At 36.7% G+C, this 25,157-nt stretch overlaps 1 protein-coding gene across 1 annotated transcript in view; it reads left to right on the top strand.

Annotated features, from left to right (window-relative positions):
• Window positions 1-25,157, top strand: part of sorcs3 (sortilin related VPS10 domain containing receptor 3) — a 239,359-nt gene that overhangs the window by 154,527 nt on the left and 59,675 nt on the right. Inside the window, exon 5 of the mRNA XM_047803498.1 lies at window positions 23,499-23,572. Within this exon, the coding sequence (XP_047659454.1) occupies window positions 23,499-23,572 (74 nt within the window). The remainder of the gene's footprint in view (window positions 1-23,498; window positions 23,573-25,157) is intronic.

The following is a 25,157-nucleotide window of genomic DNA, read 5'->3' as shown; positions in this document are numbered from 1 at the left end:
CATATTTAGACTAACCAGAAGTAAAAGCCATTTCCCACTCGATAGCAAATTCTAAAGCTAGCAGAATACTTACAATTTTTTTAAATGTTGAAATATAAATCAGACAAGCTGGCTAATTTTTTTAAATGTCTTGTCCACCAGTTTGTCGTCAGCTATCTTGAAATTTTTCAAGGTGTCTGGTAGCCCCACCGTTCTTTGCTAATGTAAAGCGATGACTGCTTAATGGAACATCCAATCATTCTACACTTTTTTTCAGCTTTATAAGCACATCATCTTAACGTGCAAAGCTCTTGTGAGAATTTTCAGTATGAACACACTACTTACACTGTTTATAACACGGTATAGAATTGTGTATAGGTAGAGAATTTGGGGTTTTAACATGCAACCTTAGCGTTAACATGTAATGAACTTGAGGTTCACTAGGTTGATCAGCAGTCCATTAATTGGTGAAAAAATCTGGCCAGAAAAATAAGCGTAACCTTCAGCCCTCTGAATATGGTCACAGATCAGCAGAAAAAGGTCAACATGAGTTCAGCGTATTATTTGTTTTGTTTCTATTTTTTCTTTCGTGTGTTGGCCTGCCCGTACAAATGAAGGGTCATTTGGCAGAGGATTGTGGTAATGGCTATGGCAGCTCCACTGAGTCACTGGTGGATAATGGTGAAAAATAATAAAAAAGAAAAACCCCACCTCAAGTACTTTTGGCTCTCAGCGTTTTTCCACAGCCTTCTAATCACCTGAGCTAAACAAGAGTCCTGGACAAAAGCTCAACAGCATTAGAGCCTTGTTATGTGAAAGGCCATCTCAGTTATTCACAAACTAACAAATGACTAAGACAGGTCTCTTGTGCTTTGTCAATGGGTACAGAATAATAGGAGTAAATACATGAAATGTAAGAGAAACAACAGGAAAACTTCAGTTAAATGTCTCTTGAGTTGCATATATTGAATATATTTCACTGAGCCTCCTCCACAAAAGATGGTGGAAGGGGGGGCTTGACCTTCATACTGACTTCCAGAACGGATGTGTTAGTTTACTGTTTTATTCACATCAAGGTCTTCTTATTATGCAATCTCTAGTGAGGAGTCACAGGAGGCAAGATTTGCATATGCACTTTTGCTTCGGGGTTTGGTTTAGGTGCTCTTCGACTTTTCTAGAAAAATCGTGCACTTTAGTTTGATAAAAGTGTGTGAGAAGGAAAAGTGGAACCATCTCAGCAATAAAAGAGAGTAGTTTACATGTAACAGGTGCAACCTGTAGATATTTTGTGTTATCTCTATAAAATGATCATGATAGTAATAAACAAAGAATTACGATTGTAGCTTTTTAGGTTTAGTCTTTTTCTATCAAGATTAAGATTTTGATTAATTTCATATGACAAGAAACAAATTTGAGATTCAACAAGGGTTGCAACGATTAATTGATTGACTCTTGGCATAATTCATTCACATTATGTAAGACTATGCTGTTCTTTAATTGAACATTTTCACTCTCACTCACTCTCACTCATTTTCTACCGCTTATCCGAACTTCTCGGGTCACGGGGAGCCTGTGCCTATCTCAGGCGTCATCGAGCATCAAGGAAGGATACACCCTGGACGGAGTGCCAACCCATCGCAGGGCACACACACACACACTCTCCTTCACTCATGCAATCACACACTATGGAAAATTTTCCAGAGATGCCAATCAACCTACCATGCATGTCTTTGGACCAGGGAGGAAACCGGAGTACCCGAAGGAAACCCCCGAGGCACGGGGAGAACATACAAACTCTGCACACACAAAGCGCACACTACAGTCTAAACATATGTTGGACTATTATACTATGTGTGCAAGGGACACACTTGAGACAATATGGGTAATCCCCAATGATTAAAGAACAAGAGCAATGGCAAAGCACTGTGACCCAGTAAAACAGGTATATGTACATCCTGGGATTGTGAATGCCTTAAACTCCTCAGAGCCTTTGGCAGCTCTGAAGGTGGATTCTTTGACCGGTGGGCTGAGAGGAACTGGAGTATGGTTTGCATAAACTATAGCTGATGTTGAGAGAGAGAAAGAAAATTCGCAAGAGACACAAAGGTTTAATCTGTTTCCCAACATAGAATCTAGGCAGCACTAGTCATGACCTTGGTTTAAGATACAATGGATATAAAAAGAGTCTTAAAAAAATTTGACCCAGAAAACTAGATGTGTGTACATACTGCATGAATTTACAACTTATCATCAATAAGAAAAAAAAAAAAACACAGTAAATTGGTCTTAAAGTGTAGTCCAGGTGTCTAGTATCTGATCAAGTTCTTCTGACATGCTACAGTGTGCATTAGTAGTAAGTAATAATTGTGTTAATCTAGCAAAATAGATCCATATCGATCCTGAATATCCAACATGTGGTCAGATCTGCAAATACATGACAACAATTTGTCAGTGTTTAACATTTACACTCCTCAGCACTATTGAAGTCTCCTCCATGAGTGATGTCTTTGCCAATCAATGAAAGGTTTCATGATTAAGTACCATGTTAGCTTGTTAGCGGTGTTAATGGCCGTTTTAATGGTGTTTTTATTAGCAAGTACATGAACCTAGGAATGTGAAAGGGTGATTAGCTGGAAGTAATTCTCAATAAATGCTCGCTGTTACAGGAAGTTTTCTAGGAAGAGGAAACACTACATGTTTGTGAAAGAGACTACAGGAAATCCGATCAGCACCTTGGACTAAAAACATTAAAAAGAGTCTCAAAGACCATGTAAAGTTTCCTTCATCAAAATCAAAATTGCAAAGTGGAAGAAAAGGGTTTAATAAATTAGCTGAAGTAACCAGAGATCATTTCTAATGGTTTTCTCAAGGGCCTGTGGAGGAGACAAATAAAAAAGCACTTAAAAGGAAGAAGGCAAACCAAAAAGCTTTAATGGTCTGCAGGAGGCTTCTAAAATGTGAAATTCCACTTCTGATCAAAGTAAAACTACTTATTTTATGATTCACATGAAATGCCTTGAGTTATTTTTTAGAAGATTTTTCCCCCTATATTTTATTTTTGAAAACAGATGGACAGTCTCTTGCATTAGAAGCTCAAGCTCTGCATTCATATTCATATTGTGAAGTTTAACAGATGGTGCATGGTGGGTAAGAAGGGTAAAAATGAGAGACTTTAAAACAAACTTAAAAAAATAATAATAATAAAATATAGGCTCTGTCATATTTAGTTTCTCTCAGTATCGCTCAGTATTAAACTCATATTTGGTTCACAGCCCTGTTCAGTTAAAGAACTGGACTACGACTAGTACAATACTATATTCTGTTAATGCATCTTCTATTTATTTATTTATTTATTTATTTATTTATTTATTTATTCATTCATTCATTCATTCATTCATTCATTCATTCATTCATTCATTCATTTATTTATTTATTTTCTATTTATTTATTTTCTTTCTATTTATTTATTTATTTATTTATTTATTTATTTATTTATTTTCTATTTATTTATTTATTTATTTATTTATTTATTTATTTATTTATTTATTTATTTATTTTGTTTACTTAAGTGCATACTCAGGATTTAGTAGTGTGATATACTTAAAAAAAGTACAAATTATAATCTCATAATCTCTTTTTTCTCTTCTCTATTAGTGTTACACTGAAGTTATGAAGTTATAAATGAACAGATTTTTTTTTAACTGATGAATTAAGTGCAGGTTGGAAATATGCTTTGAGACATTCATTGGTGCATTTTTGTATTTAGAATTTAGACATTACATCTCAGGAGATGCCAACAGGGCAAAACCAGTCAGCAATGTGTGTATTTGTGTACAGAAAAATGTGTAGACAGATACAGATGCAGAGAGGACAAAGCAGAGAGGACAAGCAGATTTTTTTAAAATTTGTTTTCAAGATGGTTTTCAGCTCTAATACATGGCAACATCTGGAGCTCTGAAATAGGGAGATATTCCAAACCCAAATCACTTTTTTTTAACTGATATTTCTACTGCCTTTTTGTGTGTGAAAATTATCAAACCCAGTGGCAAATGAATTTCCACACATTCACACTTGTTAATAAAATAGCATGAATGTGTAACCAAATGATTGATTGTACAGTAAGAGTCGATGATGAATGAAACAGCTCACATCTCAACAGTTTAAAAAATTGGAAAAGAAAGAATCTGCTATGTTGCCTTTACCATTTAAGAGGGCAAGTTGATGACTAGATGAATGCAGGAGGAAAAATCTGGCTAGGCATCTGGTTAGCCGCTTAGCACAATGAACAGTGCAAAATGCTTCATGCAATGGAAGAGTACCTGAAAGCCTTCCTGTATTACTTCCTGTTATTCTGTGTAACTGTAAAAGAGTGGAAATGAAGGTGTTTATGGAGCTAAAAATATAATCATAAAAATAAAAAGTGCTTGTTTTTTTCACTCCCAGGAATTAGGCATTAAACTGTATTTTCCTTGTTGTAGATGAGGTACTCTCAAGAGATGAGGTACTCTCTTTTGTATATTTAGTGTGTTTCTTTAAGGCACATTTTATTCGCTGTTAATCGGCTTTTGAGAGAAAGTTTTAACAGTAAAGGTCTTAATGCTTCAGTTCACTTATTTATTTATTTATTTATTTATTTATTTATTTATTTATTTGTTTGTTTGTTTGTTTGTTTGTTTGTTTGTTTGTTTGTTTGTTCATTTCATGAAAAATACATAATAAAGATATTCAAAATGGGATTTAACTGTTTTAGTAACAAAAGGAACATTACAGAAAGGAATAGCTACTGAACATGGAAAGAAGAGTAGAGAAAGGGTACAAAGGGCTTAGGATGTATTCAGGTATTTTATATTTGTGGTCCATGGTGGTCAGGATGCATCAAATTTACAAAAATTAGATTTGTATTTAGAGTTGGTGACTTGCTGGAAAATCAAAAATGGCGTAAACGTTTAGGTTGGAAAGTATAGACATATTATGGGAAGTTTCTCAGGATTTATTTTTTTTAAATACAGATTTCCTCTTTTCCTCAGTTCATAGCTCTATTCCTATTCTATCTCCATTTCTATATTCTCTCTCTACAGATTGTGAACTGGAGCCATTGACAACTCTGACATTTACTCACATGTAATCATGTACTGCACTGTGTTACTGTTCAATGCCAACAGAATTCTGAAACTATAAAAGAGACGCTGTTTGGTTTTATATAGACAGACTACCTATAAAAAAATGCTGTGTTTATTCAGCAGATAAATTATATGTGATAAAACATGAAATTCACAATGTCAAATCATGCTTGTGGTGATTTCAATTGAGGAATTTTCTAGTATCCTTTTTTTTCTGTTGCTAAAATTCCATACATTTTTTAAATTTTTTACATGGAAAACCACAAATGGACCAGAAATAGTCTAACATGTCTTACCTCACTCTCAAGTTATACTTATCTGATATATTCTATGTTTTGACCATAGCCAGTTTTGCATTTACATTAATCTGTCTGAGGAAAGATTATAATGTGGATTCTTTGCCTGAGGAAAATGTCAGTGAGGTTTCCAGGAAAAATTGCACCAAGCCTGATGTGATTTTTACCTCGCAATCTCAGCCATGTTAAATGGAATCACTCAGATATTGGAAATGATAACAATAAATCTACGTACCATTGTGCTGAATATATATCAAAAATACTGAAAAGAATATTATGAATTTCTTCAGTAATATAATGAATATCTCATATACACAAATATCTAGTGTGTGTTCAGTTTGTATATCACAAACAGGTCTTGCACTGCTAATTGTTGAAGATGTAGCATACTGTATGTAGTTACTGTAAGTGCACTAGGGCATTTGGAGTACAGACACAGCATAAAAATGCAAGGATTAAATTATTCTAAAGGCTCTTGAAAGTTCTACAGTGACTTTGTGACACTTTGCTGAAGCACGAGTCAGTGGCTATTATATATGCACATTTATGAAACATATATACTGTTTATCCGGTAGGGCAAATACTGTACTTGACAGAATATAGCACAAGATGTAGAAAAACTTTAATTAGCTAGCTCCTAACAAGCATTTTACATATGTCCTTTCTTAAAGCACCATTAGTATATATTATTATCCTGGCAACCAGTGAGCTGCTGATGAGCCTTATGTACATAATTGCATGTAATTTGATCATCAGTATGAAGTAAAAACACACAGCTATGCGAACTGAAAGCCTGTTTTTAGAAATGCGGAGGTTAGAGAGTCTCTCCGTGAGATGATTTTATAACACTTCAAAAGATAGTTATTGACTCAGCCTGCTTTAATATAGAAATAAAAAAAAAGCTGAATAAAAATCTGTGGTGAATTATTCACATTTACAGAGATTTGCCAAACAAAATATGATTTTCACCTAGAGCTGAACTGCTTGAGAATGTCTAGAGGATACATTAGCTGCTAGAGATTTGCTGGTGTTGCACTTTTCAGGGATAGAACTTTAGCTCCAATGTCCCCAAACAGCATTTGGGCTTTTAGTGGAGGGTAAAACTGATGATAGTTTTGCCTCAGTCCCTTAGATATCTCTTAGATATTTTCACATGCTACAAACAAACTTAACAAGTCTTTCCTCAGTTAGAAGTTAATTTGTTTGTAAACAGGGAAAAATAGTTATAGATGAAGTGTAAGCAGTTAGCACACTAGCTGACCTGAAAAGGTTATTTTCATTGTTTTATGTTAACCAGGTTCATTGAATGAAAGGAAACATTTATCTTGAATTCACTCATTAAAAGACAATAAATCTAGCTAACTATTATGTAGGAAAATGTCTAGCCATTAGTAGTGTGTCTATGGACCTACTTTTTAGCTCATTAGCTATATTAGCTAGCTAATTAGCTAGCTGTATACTGACTCCTACAGGCTCATGCTTCATTGTTTTAATAGGATTAAACTTTAGCTATCATTTCTGTCTCTTTAGACCTTTTTTTAAATAAGTAAATAATTTTTGTAATTTAGAACTGGATACCAATTCGTCGTTAAGCATTTTTCTAAGCTATCTAGGCATAGATAGCTGATTAGTCACCCCAGAAGTCATTTTTGTGAGCAAATATGAAAGAAGTACAAGGGGTTATGTGTTGTAATTTGGGTATATGTTTAGGTTATTCCAGTGCTTTTTATTTATAAAGATTTTGGCTAGTTTGATTCATGTACAATGTTAACATTAAACTGTTTATGTATATTGTATAGTTTTTAGTGCTTTATTGGAGCATCAAAATTTATTTCTTTTTTCTTTTTTTTTTCTTCTTTTTTTAAGCATGATGTTTATTTGCTCAGAATAACCTTTTCATGCGCCACTACTAATTTCCAAGACATGGCTTGCACCAAACAGATACTAGTACATCTGGATAAGCCCAGAAACCTAGAGGATTATATGTTTTATAGATCTGTGAAAGCAGGTTCAGAAATGAAATGTTGTGCTATGGGAAAAAAGGATTTTAAGAAAGATAGATGATGAAAATTGTAACTGCAAGTTTATTGCAAGTGGCATGCAGTGCTTTGTCAGGAAGACGCTTCAGGGTCAAGTATATATCTCCTAAATGGATATGAAAAACATTCCTATTTTTCAGATCTAGCGACAGGTAAAGCAAAGGGAAAAAAAACTGTTTACTCTTATCCAAATACTAAGAACAACCATTGGCTGTTTTTCTATATAACGCTTCCTGACTGTATTTTTTCAGTCAGTACCCAAGAAACACACAGCGAAGCAATGCATCCATGTCACCGCAACACTCTTTTTCTTCTTCTAAACATCTAAACAATGTAGCAGTTAATCTCTGCTAATGATACAAATACATGCTGCTAATTATTTCTCACACTATCTTTGCATAGCAAATATTCCACACGCAAAAGCTGTAGGGACGTTCTTTGCAACAAAAGAATGTGGGAAGAGGGGAAAAAAAAAGTTATCCGTTACGCACCAGTTTTAGCTGCAGCCTTTGCATAAGTGTGGATGAGTCTTCCACGCTGGAGAGGTTCGGGGAGATTAACGGGGTGTTATATGCTCCATGTCTAATAGGAGCCAGTGGATTTGTGCACGTTAAAGCTGAGCATAAAGGATCATCTGTTTAATCCTGAAATAACACCTTTTTATACACAGCCACACTGGCTGAGTCATATTGAGAGGCCATATGTGTGGCATGTCTGCTATCCAGTGATAGGTGAATTCTCATAAAGGGCAGCCTTGTGAGATGTAATAGGGATGTTCGACTTCAGTGCCTCTTTGTACGTATAAGGATTTCTGATCCTGTATGTAAAGCTTTATCTTACATAAATTTTTTTAAAATTCTTTTAAAACTCTTGTATGTAAGTATAGACATGAACAAAGGTCCAGTCAGACATACCCGAGACTCAAAAGAAACATTTTATTGACTTTCAGTATTAAACATCAACCTACCACAGCCACTAGTGTTGTTCTACTTTAGAGCCATTAGAGACTTGTATCCTCATGAGTTGTTTATTTTGACTCAGCCCAAATGAAAGGGAAGTTAAAAACAGCTATGAATCACCGAGTTAGTGGAGAAGGTCAATTTATAACCCTTTAGCCCAACCGAACATAAGCTCCATTTAAACTGCAATTCCAAGCAACAGATGCTGTCTCTGAGCTGTAACCCTGATCAGTGAAGGACTGCATTAGATGCATGTATCTCCAAAAAGGAAGGTTGCTTAAGTGGTAAATCACGTGCAATGTCACGTTCATTCATTTATCTTGGGTAAGTGCTTTATCCTGGTCAGGGTCAGTGTGCTTGATGTGTATGATGTGTATATGTGTTACAGCTTATGGGAGTACCACATGATACAAAAAAATAGTCAACTAGTTGTTGTTTCTATCGAAAAACAAGTTACATCTCAGCTTTAATGCTTTCTTAAATAATCTAGGGATGTGGTAGCCAAATGGTTAAGGTGTTGGACTACTAATTGGAAGGTTGTGAGTTCAAATACCATGTCTACCAGGCTGCCAGTGCTGGGCCCTTGAGCAACCCTCAACTGCTCATTTGAATAAAAAATGAGATAAAAATCTGTCGATCTGGATAAGGGTGTCTGCCAAATGCTGGAAATGTCAATAATCTTTGGGATAAATTAATAAAAAAAAATCTTTAAAATAATACTATTTAAGAATGTTTATATTCCTAATCCTTATTCCAATGGACAAGTTGATAGTTGAAATTGTTTAATCTAAAAAATGTGCAAGATGATGCAGGTGCTCCTTATGACTTAATGATGTGTTAAGGATGTGATGTCTACAACAGTATCTGGGAGGTTTTTCAGCGATGCTGCATCAGTCTGGCTTAGTTTCTTTGAGATTGTATAATCACAGACTTTAATCAAGCCAAATAGAATTGGAAAATGATGTGCAACATGCAGCTATGAAAGCACTCAGCACTGGTCACGAAAGAATTCACTTGATCACAGGGCACAGATTTCATTTCTGTTTTATTAAGCTGTTAAAGACAACACAGCACTGTGGGGCCTGTGGGTAACTTAATTGCCGTGAGAGACTGCTTCAAGCAAAATGATTTCAAAGGGTTAATGGTCAATTAAAGCAAGACTTTTCCCAGTGTAGTTGTGTGTAGTTGACAGTAGAATTGCCCTCATTCTATCTGAAATATTTTAAAGCTAACAATTTATATTTTTTTACTGTCTGCCAGCATGCTCTTACTAACCATCTTACTGTTTTTTCCCCCATACCTTGACTATTCCACATTCTAACTAGAAAAACAGATTCAATAGATCCATTTGAAATAATCGGGGGTGGGTACACACCCATCTATCCATCAACACACCTATCTATTTTCATATACTACTTATCTTACCCAAGGATACAGGATACTGGGAGGGGACTCAGGGTGACAAGCTGTGGCACAATCTGGATGGGATAAAAACCTACTGGAGTGCACAATCACACACATACATTCTGTACTCACACCCAGGCAATTTAGAGATGCCAATCAGCCTCCAAAATATGACTTTGGACTAGGGGAGGATACTGGGAATTAAACCGTCAGCCCCTCAGGAATCAAACCCTTAGCAGTAATCAAACTCTCAGCCCCTCAAGAAACAAACCCTTATCAGGAATCAATCACTCAGAGGTAAATGTGTCACATTACAAATAATTGCAATTGTATCAACTGTGAAGTCTGTACACATAACCTGAACAATAAGCAATATACATATATTAAATATAATACCTAAGCCTAAACCTACATAAGGTTTGTTCATGAGTCAATGCACAGGATTATTCTGTGATGGAGCTGTGTGTTTACAAGTCAGCGTACTTCATGGTGGAAACGGTCAATCGTGTTAATTGGCATGCAATGTGTTAAACAGAGGACATTTTCAGCAGTAATCTGTTAAATAGAAAAAATACCGTAATCAGTGAAGTTCATATTAGGCATAAATAAAGAAATATAATACATGATGTGGAGGGAATTAATAAATCAATGGTTAATATGTCATTTGATGATTAATTGCTCTTAATGAACAAGCAGCTATGTGAACTGAATGAGGTCATTTTTATAAACGTGTGCGATGAAACATTTTACTTGTGCTACATCCCTAACAATTGGAAAACTGATAATGCCCCAAAAGTCCTTTTTGTAATGTGTTGAATTTCTTGATATGATGTGCAGCATGTATGTGCTATGCTAAGTGTATTCAAAGCTCTAAAAACAAACAACCAAACAAATAAACAAACAAACAAATGAATAATTATCATTTTTAATTATTATAGTTATTTATTAATTAATTATTATGTAATTAGTTAAATGACAAAGTTTCATTTACACTGGGTATTGGAAGACAGGTAAAATTATGTGCAAAGAAAGTTAACTGAGTTTAGCATATTGAACACAGAATGTTGCCATGAGTTTGAAAGCTGTCTTTTCTGGAATATTATAAAAAAAAAAATAGTTTTTTAATTAAAAGGTCAGGTTTTCTGGCTTGAAATATATCCTGTTATATTCACACATATTCAGACATATTCATACAATATATAATGTATTGAAGAAAATATTTTCATTATAAAAATAAGATTCCTTTATAAAAATGAAGTTCTTTCCTTTTCGAAAAACTTTCTGACCTCACGTCTGTGGGGTTGATTCTGAGGAAACTCAGTTGGAGATGGTTGAACATTTTAAATTTGTAACTCTCTTCTTTCTGGAGTGTTTTGTGATTTTTCTCTCATCTCGCCTCACTAAGCGCATCCTATATTCAGCTGGTCCCAGCCTGGAGGTTTTGAAACATGTTGGCCTGGAGTTTACCTTTACTGTTAAGTCCAGACTCTGGTCCAGTTCTTTTATCAATGAATTTCTCACTCCAATGCTTTTACAGATGGTTTCTATCTGGAGCCATGCTTCAATTATGTCTCTCTCTCTTTTTCTCTCTCTACAAAATTCTAATGAGCTTCATTTGCATGACTGTGTTGTAGGACAGTTTTGCCAAAGCATCAACAAATACACAATCAGTATATTTTAAAACATTAAAAAAATATATAGTCACGTCTACAAATAAATAAATAAATAAATAAATCGCTGCAAACAAATGACAGAATTGTTCTTTTTTCCCTCTTTGGCTACTCCCTGTTCAGGATCGCCACAGTGGATCACATGCCCCGTGTATTAGATTTGGAAAAGGTTTCATGCTGGATGCACTTCCTCCCATTTTTATGGTCCGGGCTCAGGACCAGCACTGAGATTTAACTCTTCCGTGACTGGGCAAGGTAAATAATGAAAGTAGCAGTTTCAATAGAATTGGACTGATAAAGAGTCTGTCTCTCTCTACCATCTCTTTCTCTCTAGGTATTTTACAAGAAGCTTATTTCCACATAATTAAACTATAAAAAAATATATTAATAGTGAGTCTTTAAAGCTCTCAAACAAATCACTAATTTCTAGCTACAAATTTTTTTATTACACAGAAACAACTAATATGACTGAATGAATACTTTGTTTGTTTGTTTGTTTGTTTGTTTAAGTTTGTTTTTAGAATTATATTTCAAGGAACATTCTAAATAATATTGTGAAAAAAAATCATTTAATTAATGTTTTAAATTGTTCATCTGAAACATGTACACATATGTATTCATGCATATTCATATAATATCAACAAGACATAAACGGCATCCAACTGATCAGTTGAAAGTATTTTTATGGCTTTTTGTTCCAGACTAGTCATCAACAGGGGGCATTGATCTTGCTAGCCAAAACGTAGCTAAAAAGGAAACCTTCTATTGCTACAGCTCTCATGTGGCTGCGTACAAGTCAAAATGATTTACAACGCTGTCCATAAACGCATCAGGAATTTATGGCTAACTTAATTAGATGGCATAAAACTGAGTTATGGTAATGGCCTGGGACAGTGGAACAATAGTGCTTGGTTACTCATTTCCATAATTCTATTTCTCTCTTTCTCTCTCGTATTAAGCACACCAGCACCGATAAGTACATCACAATTTTTATATATAAATATATATATATAAAACGCATGCCCTTTCCAATTATTGTTTTAAAACGTGGGAAAAAAATCTATTTGGATGACTTTAATGTCTCTTTTCATTTCGTTTCTAACTAAGCATTAATCCGACACCTGAATCTAATCACTCAGTGGCTCATTTACAGAATGTAGCATAAACTATAATGCAGTTTAATTAATCTAATAAAGCCTAGTAGCCATTATAGTACATTATCGTAACTGATGCCTTTCCATTATCTGTTTAAACCAAATATGTTCTGCTGAATCAACAGCATTAACCGTAGCCGTCTCCCAGATTAAGTGTCCACATCTTTTAGTAAACGTCAGTGTTGTGGTGGTAATTGAATGCTAATGAATGGTTTAGAGCAAACAACAGGCTGTAATCACTTCACCATGTTTCGCCATTCATCTGGCTGTTTGTGAAGAAAATAAATAAATAAATAAATAAATAAATAAATAAATAAATAAATAAATAAATAAAATAGGCGCTAATAATCTCCATAGAGCAAGCTGTGAATACTGAAATATTTTGGAGTCAAAAGTCTAGACAATTAAATGTAAACATCGGGGTTTGCTAAATCACTCAGAGATATGCAGAGTTCAAAATGGAGGTCAGCTTATTGATAATAATTAAAAACTGTTGCTAAAATGTTAGTGTAGTAAACAAAGATATGAGATGACCTTGTAACATTTTAGCATTTAACTACTAAAAATTAGTAGTTAAAACAACATGGACCAACATTAGCATCTTTTGTGTTCAGGAAGTGGCAGAGTACACGCTTGGACTTTTAGTTGGGGCAATAAATAAATCTATAAAGTCTTTCATGCAGAAATATTAAAAACATATATCTACAACATATAGTTTGTGTTTGTGTGCCTTTTTCTATTTTACTAAAGAAAGCATGGATCATCATATAGAAATAAAAAATAAAAAAGACCTAAGGCCTCTATTGACATTTGATACAAAACATTTTCCTAAATTTGGGATTTTTTCTAGAAGGTTTATATAAAAGATACACCAGAGACATGCTGCTTAAAGAACGGATAATCACCTACAGAGTGATACTAATAAAGGTTTATGTGTATTTAATGAATTGTGTAATTTCAGATGTGATTTACACCAAACATTTACTTAAAACCAGCCATAAATTGACCTTCCATATTCATAAAAAGTCATTTTCACACTTGCGTTTTCTTTTTCTGGACAAATTCCAGTTGCATGTTGAAGTGTGATGGCAGTTGTTGAGCTTTGGAACATTCCAGAGTATACCTAGGGGCTCATATCATCATAAGCAAGGTGTGACCTACATCAGTAGTGAAAACTATGCTGGGTTTGGTTCAGCTTTCCTTATTACTTCCTGCTTCAAGTTTCAAACTCATTGGCAGCACGGGAGAGGGAAACTTTACTGATAGATGTATATTCATATGACTGCAGCAGTGTACTTATGTGACCATCCATTTAAGTGGTCCAAAGGAAAATTATATTAAAATGAAATGGCAAAAAAAAAAAAAGATGTGTAAGGAATCATATTAACAATCCACGTTTCAGGGAGAATTCATAGACTAGTCTAGAATTGGTCCTGGGTGAAAACTTGAGAGTTCAAGCTGAGTGAGAAAATGGTTTTTACCTTATCGGTTTTAGGAAATTTGTCCAGCCAGTCATTCATTTTCTTTACCTACACAGGATCACAGGGAACCTTGAGCCTAATACAGGTGCCAAGGTCATACCTGGTACATGTGAATAGGGTTACAACCAATCACAGGGCACAATCACACACTCCTTCATATACTATGGAGGGTTTAGATATTCCAGTCAGCCTACAATGCATGTGTTTGGAAGAAACCGGGTTACTCTGAGATTTAAGGCAAATGTGCTAACGAGGTGTTTATTCATATTCTGAATATACAAATGTTTCCAAAAGTTTGTGTTTAGATTCAATTCAATTAAATTTTATTTGTATAGCGCTTTTTACAATAGACATTGTCTCAAAGCAGCTTTACAGAACATAAACATAGAGCAGAAGGTAAACATAAGGAATGATAAAAGAAATAACGAATAATAAAAGAAAAAGAATTAACAGAATAAAAAATTCAAGATTATTATTAGATATATATATATAGTTCACAATGTGTATGTATTTATCCCCCTATGAGCAAGTCTGAGGTGACTCAGGCAGCAGTGGCAAGGAAAAACTCCCTTAAATTGGTAAAGGAAGAAACCTTGAGAGGAACCGGACTCAAGGGGGACCCATCCTCATATGGGTGACACTGGGGGTGTGATTGTAATATACAGTCAGATAAATGTTGTATTGGTGTAAGGATCATGGACTTCAGATCTCCTTAGTATCACAGAGTCTACCTGGAGATGTCTCAGGATTCTTAGAGTCGGCCTCGGCTCAGTGGACGTCCAAAGGCTTCGTCCCACAGAGGACGTTGGGAGCTGGTACAATGTCTGGATGCCTCGGGATGGGTACTTCTAGATAGAAGATTTGATATATATGATATATATATTGGGATATGCTCTTTCTTCACATTGGTTGAGCCATGATACAGCACCCCTGGAGCAGGGTTAAAGTTCTGGGCCCAACAGTGGCAGCTTGGTAGTGCTGGGGCTTGGACCACAATCTTCCCATCAGCAACTCAGAGCCTTAACAGCTTTGGCCACCACGGCCCCAAAGTGTAGTTAATGAATAAAAAAGGTAATTTTTCAAATAAAAAGTGGCTTGAAGGTGCTAGATTTTATGCTAATAAAGACATCACCCCAACAACAAAAATGGAGATCGTGATTTTGCGTAATATTATAACCCAAGGATATTTTGAATATAAAGATAAGGATCAGGCCAAGAACCTGGTCCCTGTGGAACACCAACAGCTACTGGAGCAGCAGCAGTCTTGTGTTTGCCGATGGCAAGAAAATGATGTTTGTTAGTGAAATCAGACCTGATTAGCATGAACCATGCTAAAAGAGCCATTAATCCATGTATTTGGCATTGACAAAAAGACTTCAACTATGTATCATTTTTTTTTTTTTTTAATATTGGTGGATGTGGATAGGCAGCTTGATGCAGTGATAAGCACATGATTGATGTGTTCTGCAAAAAGGCATGAAGGTTTTGCTCGGTGCATTCCACAATCTCGCCTCACTCTGTCACTTCTGTCTCGAAAGCTCGATCATTTCCTAAGAATGGAAGTGAGTCTGAAGGTTTAAGCACGCCATATTTGATTTCTTAATCTTGACCATGGGATGTTGGAGAGATCTCCAAAACAGGTTTTCTGCACTTCTTCACAATTTTTCATCATAATAAACCATGCATCCTTGCCTCATTTGTGAATTCCACATTAAAAACAGTACATTAAGGGCCTGTACAGAAGGTTATGCCAATCACTTTGCAATGCAGTTAAGCATTATTTTTCCCCTTGAAAAAAAAAAAATCATCTGACAAGTAAACAACTAAATTATTTAATTATCAAGCCCTTAATAGGCCACAAGAAAGCACGTCACTGTAAGTCTGTGACCTCTCGGCACACGATCGGTCAATTCTTATACTACTAATTCACGGTGAAGAACTTCTAAATCCTTTTTTTCTTTCAAAGCGTACAGCTATGCAAACGTGCACTGTATACTATACATTTTCCATTATAAATCCATTACTAAAATCCGTCTTTGTCCCACAGCAGCCATTAGCAGGCCTTCCTTTCCCTCTCTGTTGGTACTTGCCTAATGCTGGCAGTGGGTCCTTGCCTCCGACTGGTGATTTATTGATGTAAGTGGGGAAGCTATGAAGCTCACTTTGTGACAGCCCTAAAGCTTTTAAAATTGAGCACGTCATTGGGCTGATGAATTGCCTGCAGGTTGAGCTCGCCCAGTGCTCTGATACATCAACATAGTGCTTATAAGCGCCCCTGCGGTCCAAGAGCATCAACTGTGACAGAGGATAGATGAGCTCTGGACTTTCAGTCAGCTTGCTTCAAATCTGGATGGATTGCATTAAACATGAGAGCCAAAACAATTGATTAAGCAAAGGACGTGATAGTAATGGGACCCATCATTTGATCTTGCTCGATATTTTCCCGGGGAGGAAAGGGGTTAGAAAAAAGTCCTTTCCTAAGCAAACATGCTGATATATTTGTCCAAGTTGTCACTTTTGGTAACAATCATACTTTATATGCATTATATAATCCCTGTGTTTTATCTATTCTACCTCATTTCCCGTTGGCAAGAAGAAACCTGGTGCCTTTTATTGCTTTAGAGCTTCAGTACTTTCAAATAGTAACTGGAACGATGTTAGCTGCTAATCGCTCCTGAAGTTTCACCCAACACCTGTTTGCTAGCCTGAGGGTGATGGATATACCTCCAGTGGAACCCGCTATAATCGGAGAAGCCATTTATAATAATCTGTATCCAGTGATTAAATAGGCCAAAGCTGAGCTCAGTCTGTGCCTCCTCACTGCGTGACTAAAATTACAGCACACACAGAGCGTACCGAAGGGAGACAGAGTAACATCAATCAGCGTAATAGGAAAAGAAACAGGCCTCCGTCATTAATTGTGCCTGGGCATGCGGAAAGCCAATTAGAGAGCTAGAAATTAGGTTGGGTGTAACGCAACATGGATGGGTCACGTTAGCTTTCATGCTAGTTTGTGTACTTTAACGTCACATAACATATCTCAGTATCTTATTACGCAAAGACACAGTTACTTTATTTAATAGTTAATATAGACTTATTTGTATGTAGATTACATTCGTTTAACTTAAATCACATGGTGGAATGAGTGGTTGGGATGCAGCCTAATGGGAACCGGATAATATTCCAGTACATCAAGAAGTGTTTTATTCCTTATATAATGCTGCAATTCCAATTATCAATTAATTTATTAATTAAAATACAAAAACAAACAAACATCTGTGAACCAAGCTGTTTTATCGGTCCCTTGCTAGGCTCACTCATTTCAACGAACATATCTTCTTTTCTTTTTTGTGAGGTTGGTAGTGGAAAACATGTTACTGTAGAATTGTAAAAAAAAAATAATAATAATGAAATAATAATAATAATTAGAATAATAATAATAAGAAGAAGAAGAAAAAAAAGCACATTAAGGGTGTTATACAACTGCAATATAAGCTTCTGTGTTTTTCCTTATCTTCATAACTGACCTGTAGGTGACTGACCTGAAGTTGGTGTGGATGAAATTACAAATTATTGCACATAATAATAATAATAATAATAATAATAATAATAATAATAATAATAATAATAATAATAATAATAATAATATAAAACACATATTATTATTATTATTATTATTATTATACAGTAAAATAATAATCCTAATTTACAAAATAAAATTTTTAAACATTATTATTATTTCATTTTTCCTCTTATTTTAAGCAAACTCCAATAAACTGGAGGTACAAATGCATTGTTAGCATGGTGTGTGAATTCTGACAGTTCCTAAACCTCAGCTTATGAACTCACTTGAGTTCATAATTACTGTAGTCACAGTGCAAACCACAAGACAGAATCATGACAAAAAAGTACACATAAACTAAAATACTACAAATGAAGGAGAAACAGGAGTGAGTAGTGAGACATGTGACAAGGAAACATGCAGGGGCTGATGGGTAATGTAGTCTGAACACTGATTTGGCAAACCACAACCTTTCCCATAGAGGTATTTTGCTGCTGTTGCTTGTTGTTGCTGCATACAATATATTCTAACAAACTGTGTTGGTTCTGTTTTGCAAAAATCTAAAAAAAAATATATATATATAGAATACATAATTTATTTACTCTTAATAATGCACATATACTTTACACTTGTTAATACATTTCTTTTATAAGTAATATAAAAAATAGTATAAAAATAAATCTCTATATAAATGTGTTGTGCTGTTAGACAAAATGAAATAACTATTTCCAACAAGTCATATTCCATCGCTGAAAACACTGTGGTATATTATCAGTCACCCAACGAATGAACAAGTTCAAACTCTACACATCCTCACTAATTTTATTTCCCGGGTGCTTGTACATGAAGACCCGGACTTCAGGAGTGTGTAAAGTGCTGCTTCGGTGTTCTTGGTTTAATAGTTTGCTTTGCAATTATTCCACGGCTGCATGTTGTTAAAGCTTTAGATTAAGCCTCTCCGTTTCTATATTTACATAAAGACATTACAACATGTTGCATCGGTGTCAGCTAGCTAGAACAAATCATTCCTTTATCTAATTAGAGATTGTGTAGAAAGAGAGCTGGTGTCCTAATTTAACTCTTTGGAAAAGGGAAGAAGTAGTCAAGCAGCCTTCATAGAGGATGGAGTGAGGCAGAAATCTTGTCTGTAAATCATGGTTGTCCTGGACAGAATCTGGAACGGAGGCTCGTCTCATCCATTAAGAATCCTTCAGAGTGCATCTCGCTGGAGACTCGTCCATTTCAGTGTGTACTTGTAGCTTAGCATGTCCACTTTACAACCATTCAGAAATGAGAAACGATGTCTCCATATACAGGCACTGGGGTCTTGAGTTACAGATAAATTCAAGAAGGACTCATTTCTGTGGATTTATGGGTAGAGCTTAATATATTTACATTTGCAGCATTTGGCAGATGCCCATATCCAGCGATGTACAAAAGTGCTTTTTAGTCTCTATCATTGAATACATTAACTCTGGTTCACTAGATTACAAACATAAGATACCCTGATCCTAAATTGTTCAATTGTTCCCCATTGTTCAATTTTTTTTATTGTTATTATTTTTTTCTTAAATACACACATACAACAAATATGGAAGAAAATGCTAGTTGAAGTGATTCATGAATAAGTAGGTCTACAACCGTCGTTTGAAAATAGCCAGTGAGTCAGTTGTCCGGACTCTTAGGGGAAGTTCATTCCACCACCTTGTTGCCAGAAAAGAAAAGAGTCTTGTAGTAAACCTTCCTCTTACCCGGAGAGATGGTTGGACCAGTCGAGCAGTGCTGGTAGCTCGAGGGTGCAAGGTGCAGTGCAAGGAGTGATGAGGGCTTTGAGGTAAGAGGGAGCTGGTCCATTTGTGGTTTTGTAGGCAAGCATCAGTGTTTTGAATCTGATGCCGGCAGCTACCAGAAGCCAGTGGAAAGATCGCAGCAGTGGGGTGGTATGCGAGAACTTAGGCAGGTTGAAAACAAGTCATGCAGCTGCATTTTGGATCATTTGCAGAGGATGAATTGCGTTCATAGGTACTGTAGACCTGCCAGCAGTGAGTTTCAGTAGTCCAATCTTGCCAGACGTTTCACATTAGCAACATGCGAGGAAAAGTACAGATAAGTGTCCATGGTTACCCCAAGGTTGCGAGCTGTGACTGAAGAGGAGATCAGATCGTTATGCAGGGATATTGCAAGATCATGACCTGGGGATGAATCACCTGGGATGATTATCAGTTCAGTTTTGCTAGGATTGAGCTTCAACTGGTGAGCCATCATGCACAATGATATGTCTGCCAGACATGCTGAAATCCGAATAGAAGCTGTGGTATCTGAGAGAATATAAGAGAATATAAGTTGTGTATCATCAGCATAGCAGTGGTAAGAGAACCCTTGTTAGGAAATAACCCTGGCTCTCTTGAAGGTATTTGGTACATGACCAGATGTTATGGATCCATTGATGATAGTGGTAATGAAGGGCAGAAGGTCTTGCGAGATGGTTTGGAGCATAGTGGAAGGGAATGGATCCAATGGGCAGGTGGTAAGATCGCAAGACCGGAAGAGAAAAATCTCATCTGCTGCTACAGTTAAGAAATGTAACAATGAGGGAGTAGAGGAATCCTGACTGTGAGATGTACAGTAGGTGCAGAAATGAAGGTCCTGCAGATTTTCTCCATCTTCTCATGGTAAGAAGTAACAAAGTCTTCTGCAGTCAGGGAGGATGAAGCAGGTGGAGCCGGGTGGTTGAGTAAAGAAAAGACGATGTTGTTTTTTTCTTGTAGAAGGAAGTCTTGGCAGAAGACTCATCTGAGGATAACTTGGCCAGGAGTGTATGGTAAGAGTCAAGATCTGAGAGTGGCAGAGTTCAAGATTAGTGAGGAAAATGACTCAGGATCAGGAAGAGATGAAAGAGTGACAGAAGCTACAGAAGAAGGGGACTACAGTGAACACAGTGGACCTGTACCACCACCCCTGCCTGTTTCTCATGGTGAGTGAGAGAAAGCATAGGCAGAGGATAGAGCAGATGGTGTAGCAGTCTTCTGTGGGGATATCCAGGTCTCAGTTAGCGCAGGAGAATCAAAGGAATAGTGGGAAGCTAAAGCTGAGATAAAATCAGCTTTCCTTACGGCAGACTGGCAATTCCAGAACCCACCTACCATTACTGTTTGAGACTCACACAACAGAGGAGGGTAGATGAGGTTACTGGAAATCAGACTTCTGCTCAGTAGACGAGAGCACCTAGGATGGTAAGAGGTGACTACAGAGATGGGTTTGAGGCACATATCTACAGTCAACCAAGAGTGAGATTAAAGTATAGTTTGGTAGAATATATCAGAAGCAGTACTAGACACTTATTTACAATGGGTTAAAGGGATACTTACAAACCGCTATAGAACCTTTAATTTAAATGAGTAAGCCCTGCCCACAATACACACCTAAAGGGAGACTGAAACTACTCCTGAATAATCAATGCCCCTTTTCCACCAAAAAGAACCCAGGTGCTGGTTCAGAGCTAGTGCTGGTGCTGGTTCAAAGTTGGTTCCACAGGTGAGCCTTCTAAGAACCAGTTTGCCTTTCCATGGGCTAGAGAGACACCACAGTGCAAAGTGTTACATCACTGTATACGTGTCATCTTTCCCAGCAACGTTAGCGCAGCAGTGGCAAACACAAACACATCATCAACAATGGCGGATGTTGCTTTTCTGTTAATGCTCATGGCTTTGTAAACCTACATTGGCATCCAAACGCGGTGAATCCACATGTACATGCAGCTCTATGTAATTTGTGTATACGGAGGTTGCAATCGAGAAAGTACATAACATTATTTTATCGTTAAAACAGAAAAAAGGTAACCTTAGCATGTAGCTACCTACTGTGCTGATAATTGATCATATTGCGGTAAAGTAAAAGTGTATTAAATATTGGTATACTTAAGGTACATTAACAAAGGCGCTAACAGTAACCCCGTCCCCAGCCCTGCCCCCAGCCCCTGACGCAAGTGGTTCTTAAGTCTAGACCAGCAACGTTTTGGTGCTACTTAAGAGCCACTTTTCCTGGTTTAGAGCCGGTGCTTTGGGTGTCCAAAAAGAAAGAACTGGTTCCAAATTAGGCTCTTTCTCCGAACCAGCACTCAAACTGCCTTGGTGGAAAAGGGGCATGAAAGAAGCAAAGACCAACTCTATAAAACCAACAATGCTATAGAATATAACAAAATCACAATACTCTAGAGCAAAGTGAGTTAAGCAGATAAAGTGAGTTAAGCAGTTATCCTCAGCTTATAACATGATTAAAGCAGAACACTGTTCATACATCACAGGGAGTAATCATCATATATTAGTGTGCTTATTTCTATAGTAACTGCTTACACAGGGACTTGTACCAACTATACAGTATATATTTAATACAACCGGGTGGCTGTAATGAGACATGGATTTAGCATTTTTGGAAGGAATGTCCAGGGTCAGTGCCTTGTATTGGTATTTTTTATTTTTAAAGTGGAGTGCTGCTCAAGTGGAGTGCTGCATCATGGCTGACCCTGTGCCCTGACCCCAACCTCCAACATTAGGATATGTAAAGAAAACATTTCACTGTGCTGTAATGTATATGTCACAAAATAAAGGCTTATTCTATTCTAACAAGTTGCATTTTTTGCCTTTAACTTCAATAGGCTGTTGATGGATGTTCCGCGATGTTACTTACGTTATCACAGGAAAAAATGCATTCTTTTATTTAATAACTAAGTAATTGTTAGCGTTGTCAAACTGCAGTGCGTAAAGCCCGGTGTGTATGAGTAAAGAGAAAGTCTTTGGATGCAGGTCAAATTTCAGCAGAGCTCCAGGCTAGCTGTTTTTTTAGCAGCTTCTTGTAGTGCACTTTCAAGCACAAAAAAAACAAAAACAAAAAAAAAATGGGGTTCTTTACTAGTTTGCAGTTCTTGGCTCGTTCAAGGTTAAGATCATGCTCCGTGTGTGTGTGTGTGTGTGTGTGTGTGTGTGTGTGTGTGTCAGTTCCTAGCAAGCTTCGTCAGCTAGGCCTTACTCTCTTCCTCTCTCTCTGGCTCACGGCAGTCAGCCGAGCTCAACAAGTGACATGAAATCGACATGGCAGCTCACAGTTTCAGCAGTAAACCCAGTAACACCTCTTACCTATAAATGTTATGCTGTTTTCTTCAGATCAGAATATATACAGACATGTTAGCTTGTACTATAATCTAGAACACTGACTAGCCAGTTCACAGATTTTGAGAATATAAATAAAATTCCTAACATCAGCTTGCTAGCTTGTTGCATCCATGTCCTTTCTTCTGCTTTGTAGCTGAAATACTCAGAGGTTAAAAATCTCCAAACGGCTTGCCCGAACTTTGCCGAACAACAGTGTCATTTTGACGTGCCATGAAGATGCATTATTAAAGGACGCTGCCTTTAATTATAATCCAAACAGCAAAGCACTTATTTTACTGCACATCACCTTTATTTCTTTTATAGCCATTTTTTGAAATGTCAGCTGTCCCATCTGGCTAAAGTATATATCTGTCTATTAATTAGAACAGCCTGGCTTTAATGATGTCCCCACAACTAACTGCAAGGTTTGTGCTTTATGGCCCAATTCCTGAGTTTCATATACCATCTCACCCCATTGGTTCGAGCTTTCTGTTGCTATAATAAAATCTAAATCACACCGGCTAATTGGATTTAATCAGAGGATGTGCAGTGAACTGGAGAAGAATCTAGCGTCCTGTCGCTCTTGGTGAACAGAGCATGCAGACTTTAGTGATAGGATTTTAATGATCACTGCTTTCTCCTTTCTCTTTCCTTCCCTCACTCTCCCTCTTTCTTTCTTTCTCTCAGCTGTACAGCTCGTTTGACTTTGGACGGAAGTGGCATCTCGTTCACGAGCGAGTGACCCCCAACCGCTTCTATTGGTAGGTTACACACCTCATGGCACATTTCAGAATGCAATATCATGCTCAGGTTATTGCGAACACTATCTCAGCAGAGCAATTCTCACGCAGCGTAAACACAAATTATAGGATGTGTCGCAAACTGTCGGATTGGTTGCAGCGTTGTTTGAGGTTTGGCATGTAGGTTTTGCAAATAGCTTGTTTTGGAGGGGGGTTTGGTGTCAAAAGCATGACTTTGCGATACTTGTTTATTTATTTTTTCTTTCACCGAATCCGGCCTAAATTTCCATCCCACGTAGACTGACTCTCCTGACACCAAGAGTCTGTTGGAGAGAAGAAATAAAAGAAAATTTTTCAAGTACTTCACACTAAAAGTGTGAGTAATAAGGCGAGGCTATGAAGTTTATCCTCCACTCATTCTCGTCCTCTCTCCGCTCTTTTCCTCTGAAGTCTGCCATCTTCACAAATGGATGATGGGGACATTAAACGTCTACATTATGAGGTGACTCATGCCTCTGCGTGTATATAAAGACTAGTTTCATTACATTGCTGAAGCCCAAATGTGTTCATCATTTTTGATTCCTTTTTTTCATATGACTGAGCGCAGCAGAAAAGCATTTACACATTTAATGACTGCTGATATATACATGATTCATTGGAAAAGATCAGACTCAAGGAAGATCTGACCTTTTATACAAATGATGTAATGTGTAAAAGCCCAATGGGGCAATTGTTCAATCAGCTAATCTTAGGGTAGGACTTAGGAACTGGGGCATTGTTATAATCCAATGAGATCATATACAACATACGTACACTACAGAATGGTGTAAAACCCAACAGAAAAAATACAGTGATCTTTGGAAACACATTTTGTGATCTTATTTGAGTTGAGTTTTGGTTTGAATGAACTGCAATGATGCAATTAGCCCATGTTTACAAATGCTGAGCAGAAAAGCATCTCAGAATGCATATTATACTCTAATAGTTCATTTAATAAGGCTTCCTGTCAGGAGACAATCCGACAGTATACGCGCTTATACTCACATGTACTCGCACCACAACACTTTTTATTGTTTTCCTAGAAAGGCAAACCACATTAAATTTTATTCTGTACTTTACTCCATGTAGAAATTTGTTTTCTTGTAAAATAACAGGGTGAGTGAATTGAGATACAGAGGATTAAAACCTCAGGGTTTTCTTAACACAGGGTTAAAACCAGGGCAGATCTACAGTAGCATATTGGAAGCTCTTTCTCTCTCTCTCTCTCTCTCTCTCACACACACACACACACACACACACACACACACACACACACACACACACACACACACACACACACACACACACACACACACACACACACACACACACACACACACACACCATTTTGTCCATTTGCCACAGTAAATTCCACCGTCTCCAGACCAACAATGAAAGATTTGGCCACCAACATGGGAACAGTTTTGGAAATGTTTCAACAACCACACACACACACACACACACACACACACAAAGCAGGTATTATTTTCATTTACACACTCACGAGACACAGGCACCATCATTCGCATTTCCAATCCTACTCTTTCACCTGTTATATATACACACA

This window comes from Tachysurus fulvidraco, chromosome 18 (genome assembly GCF_022655615.1).
Source record: "Tachysurus fulvidraco isolate hzauxx_2018 chromosome 18, HZAU_PFXX_2.0, whole genome shotgun sequence".
In the NCBI taxonomy this organism is placed as follows: Eukaryota; Metazoa; Chordata; class Actinopteri; order Siluriformes; family Bagridae; genus Tachysurus; species Tachysurus fulvidraco.
The sequence above is the reverse complement of the archived record's forward strand: the minus strand, read 5'-3'. Positions and strand labels throughout refer to the sequence as shown.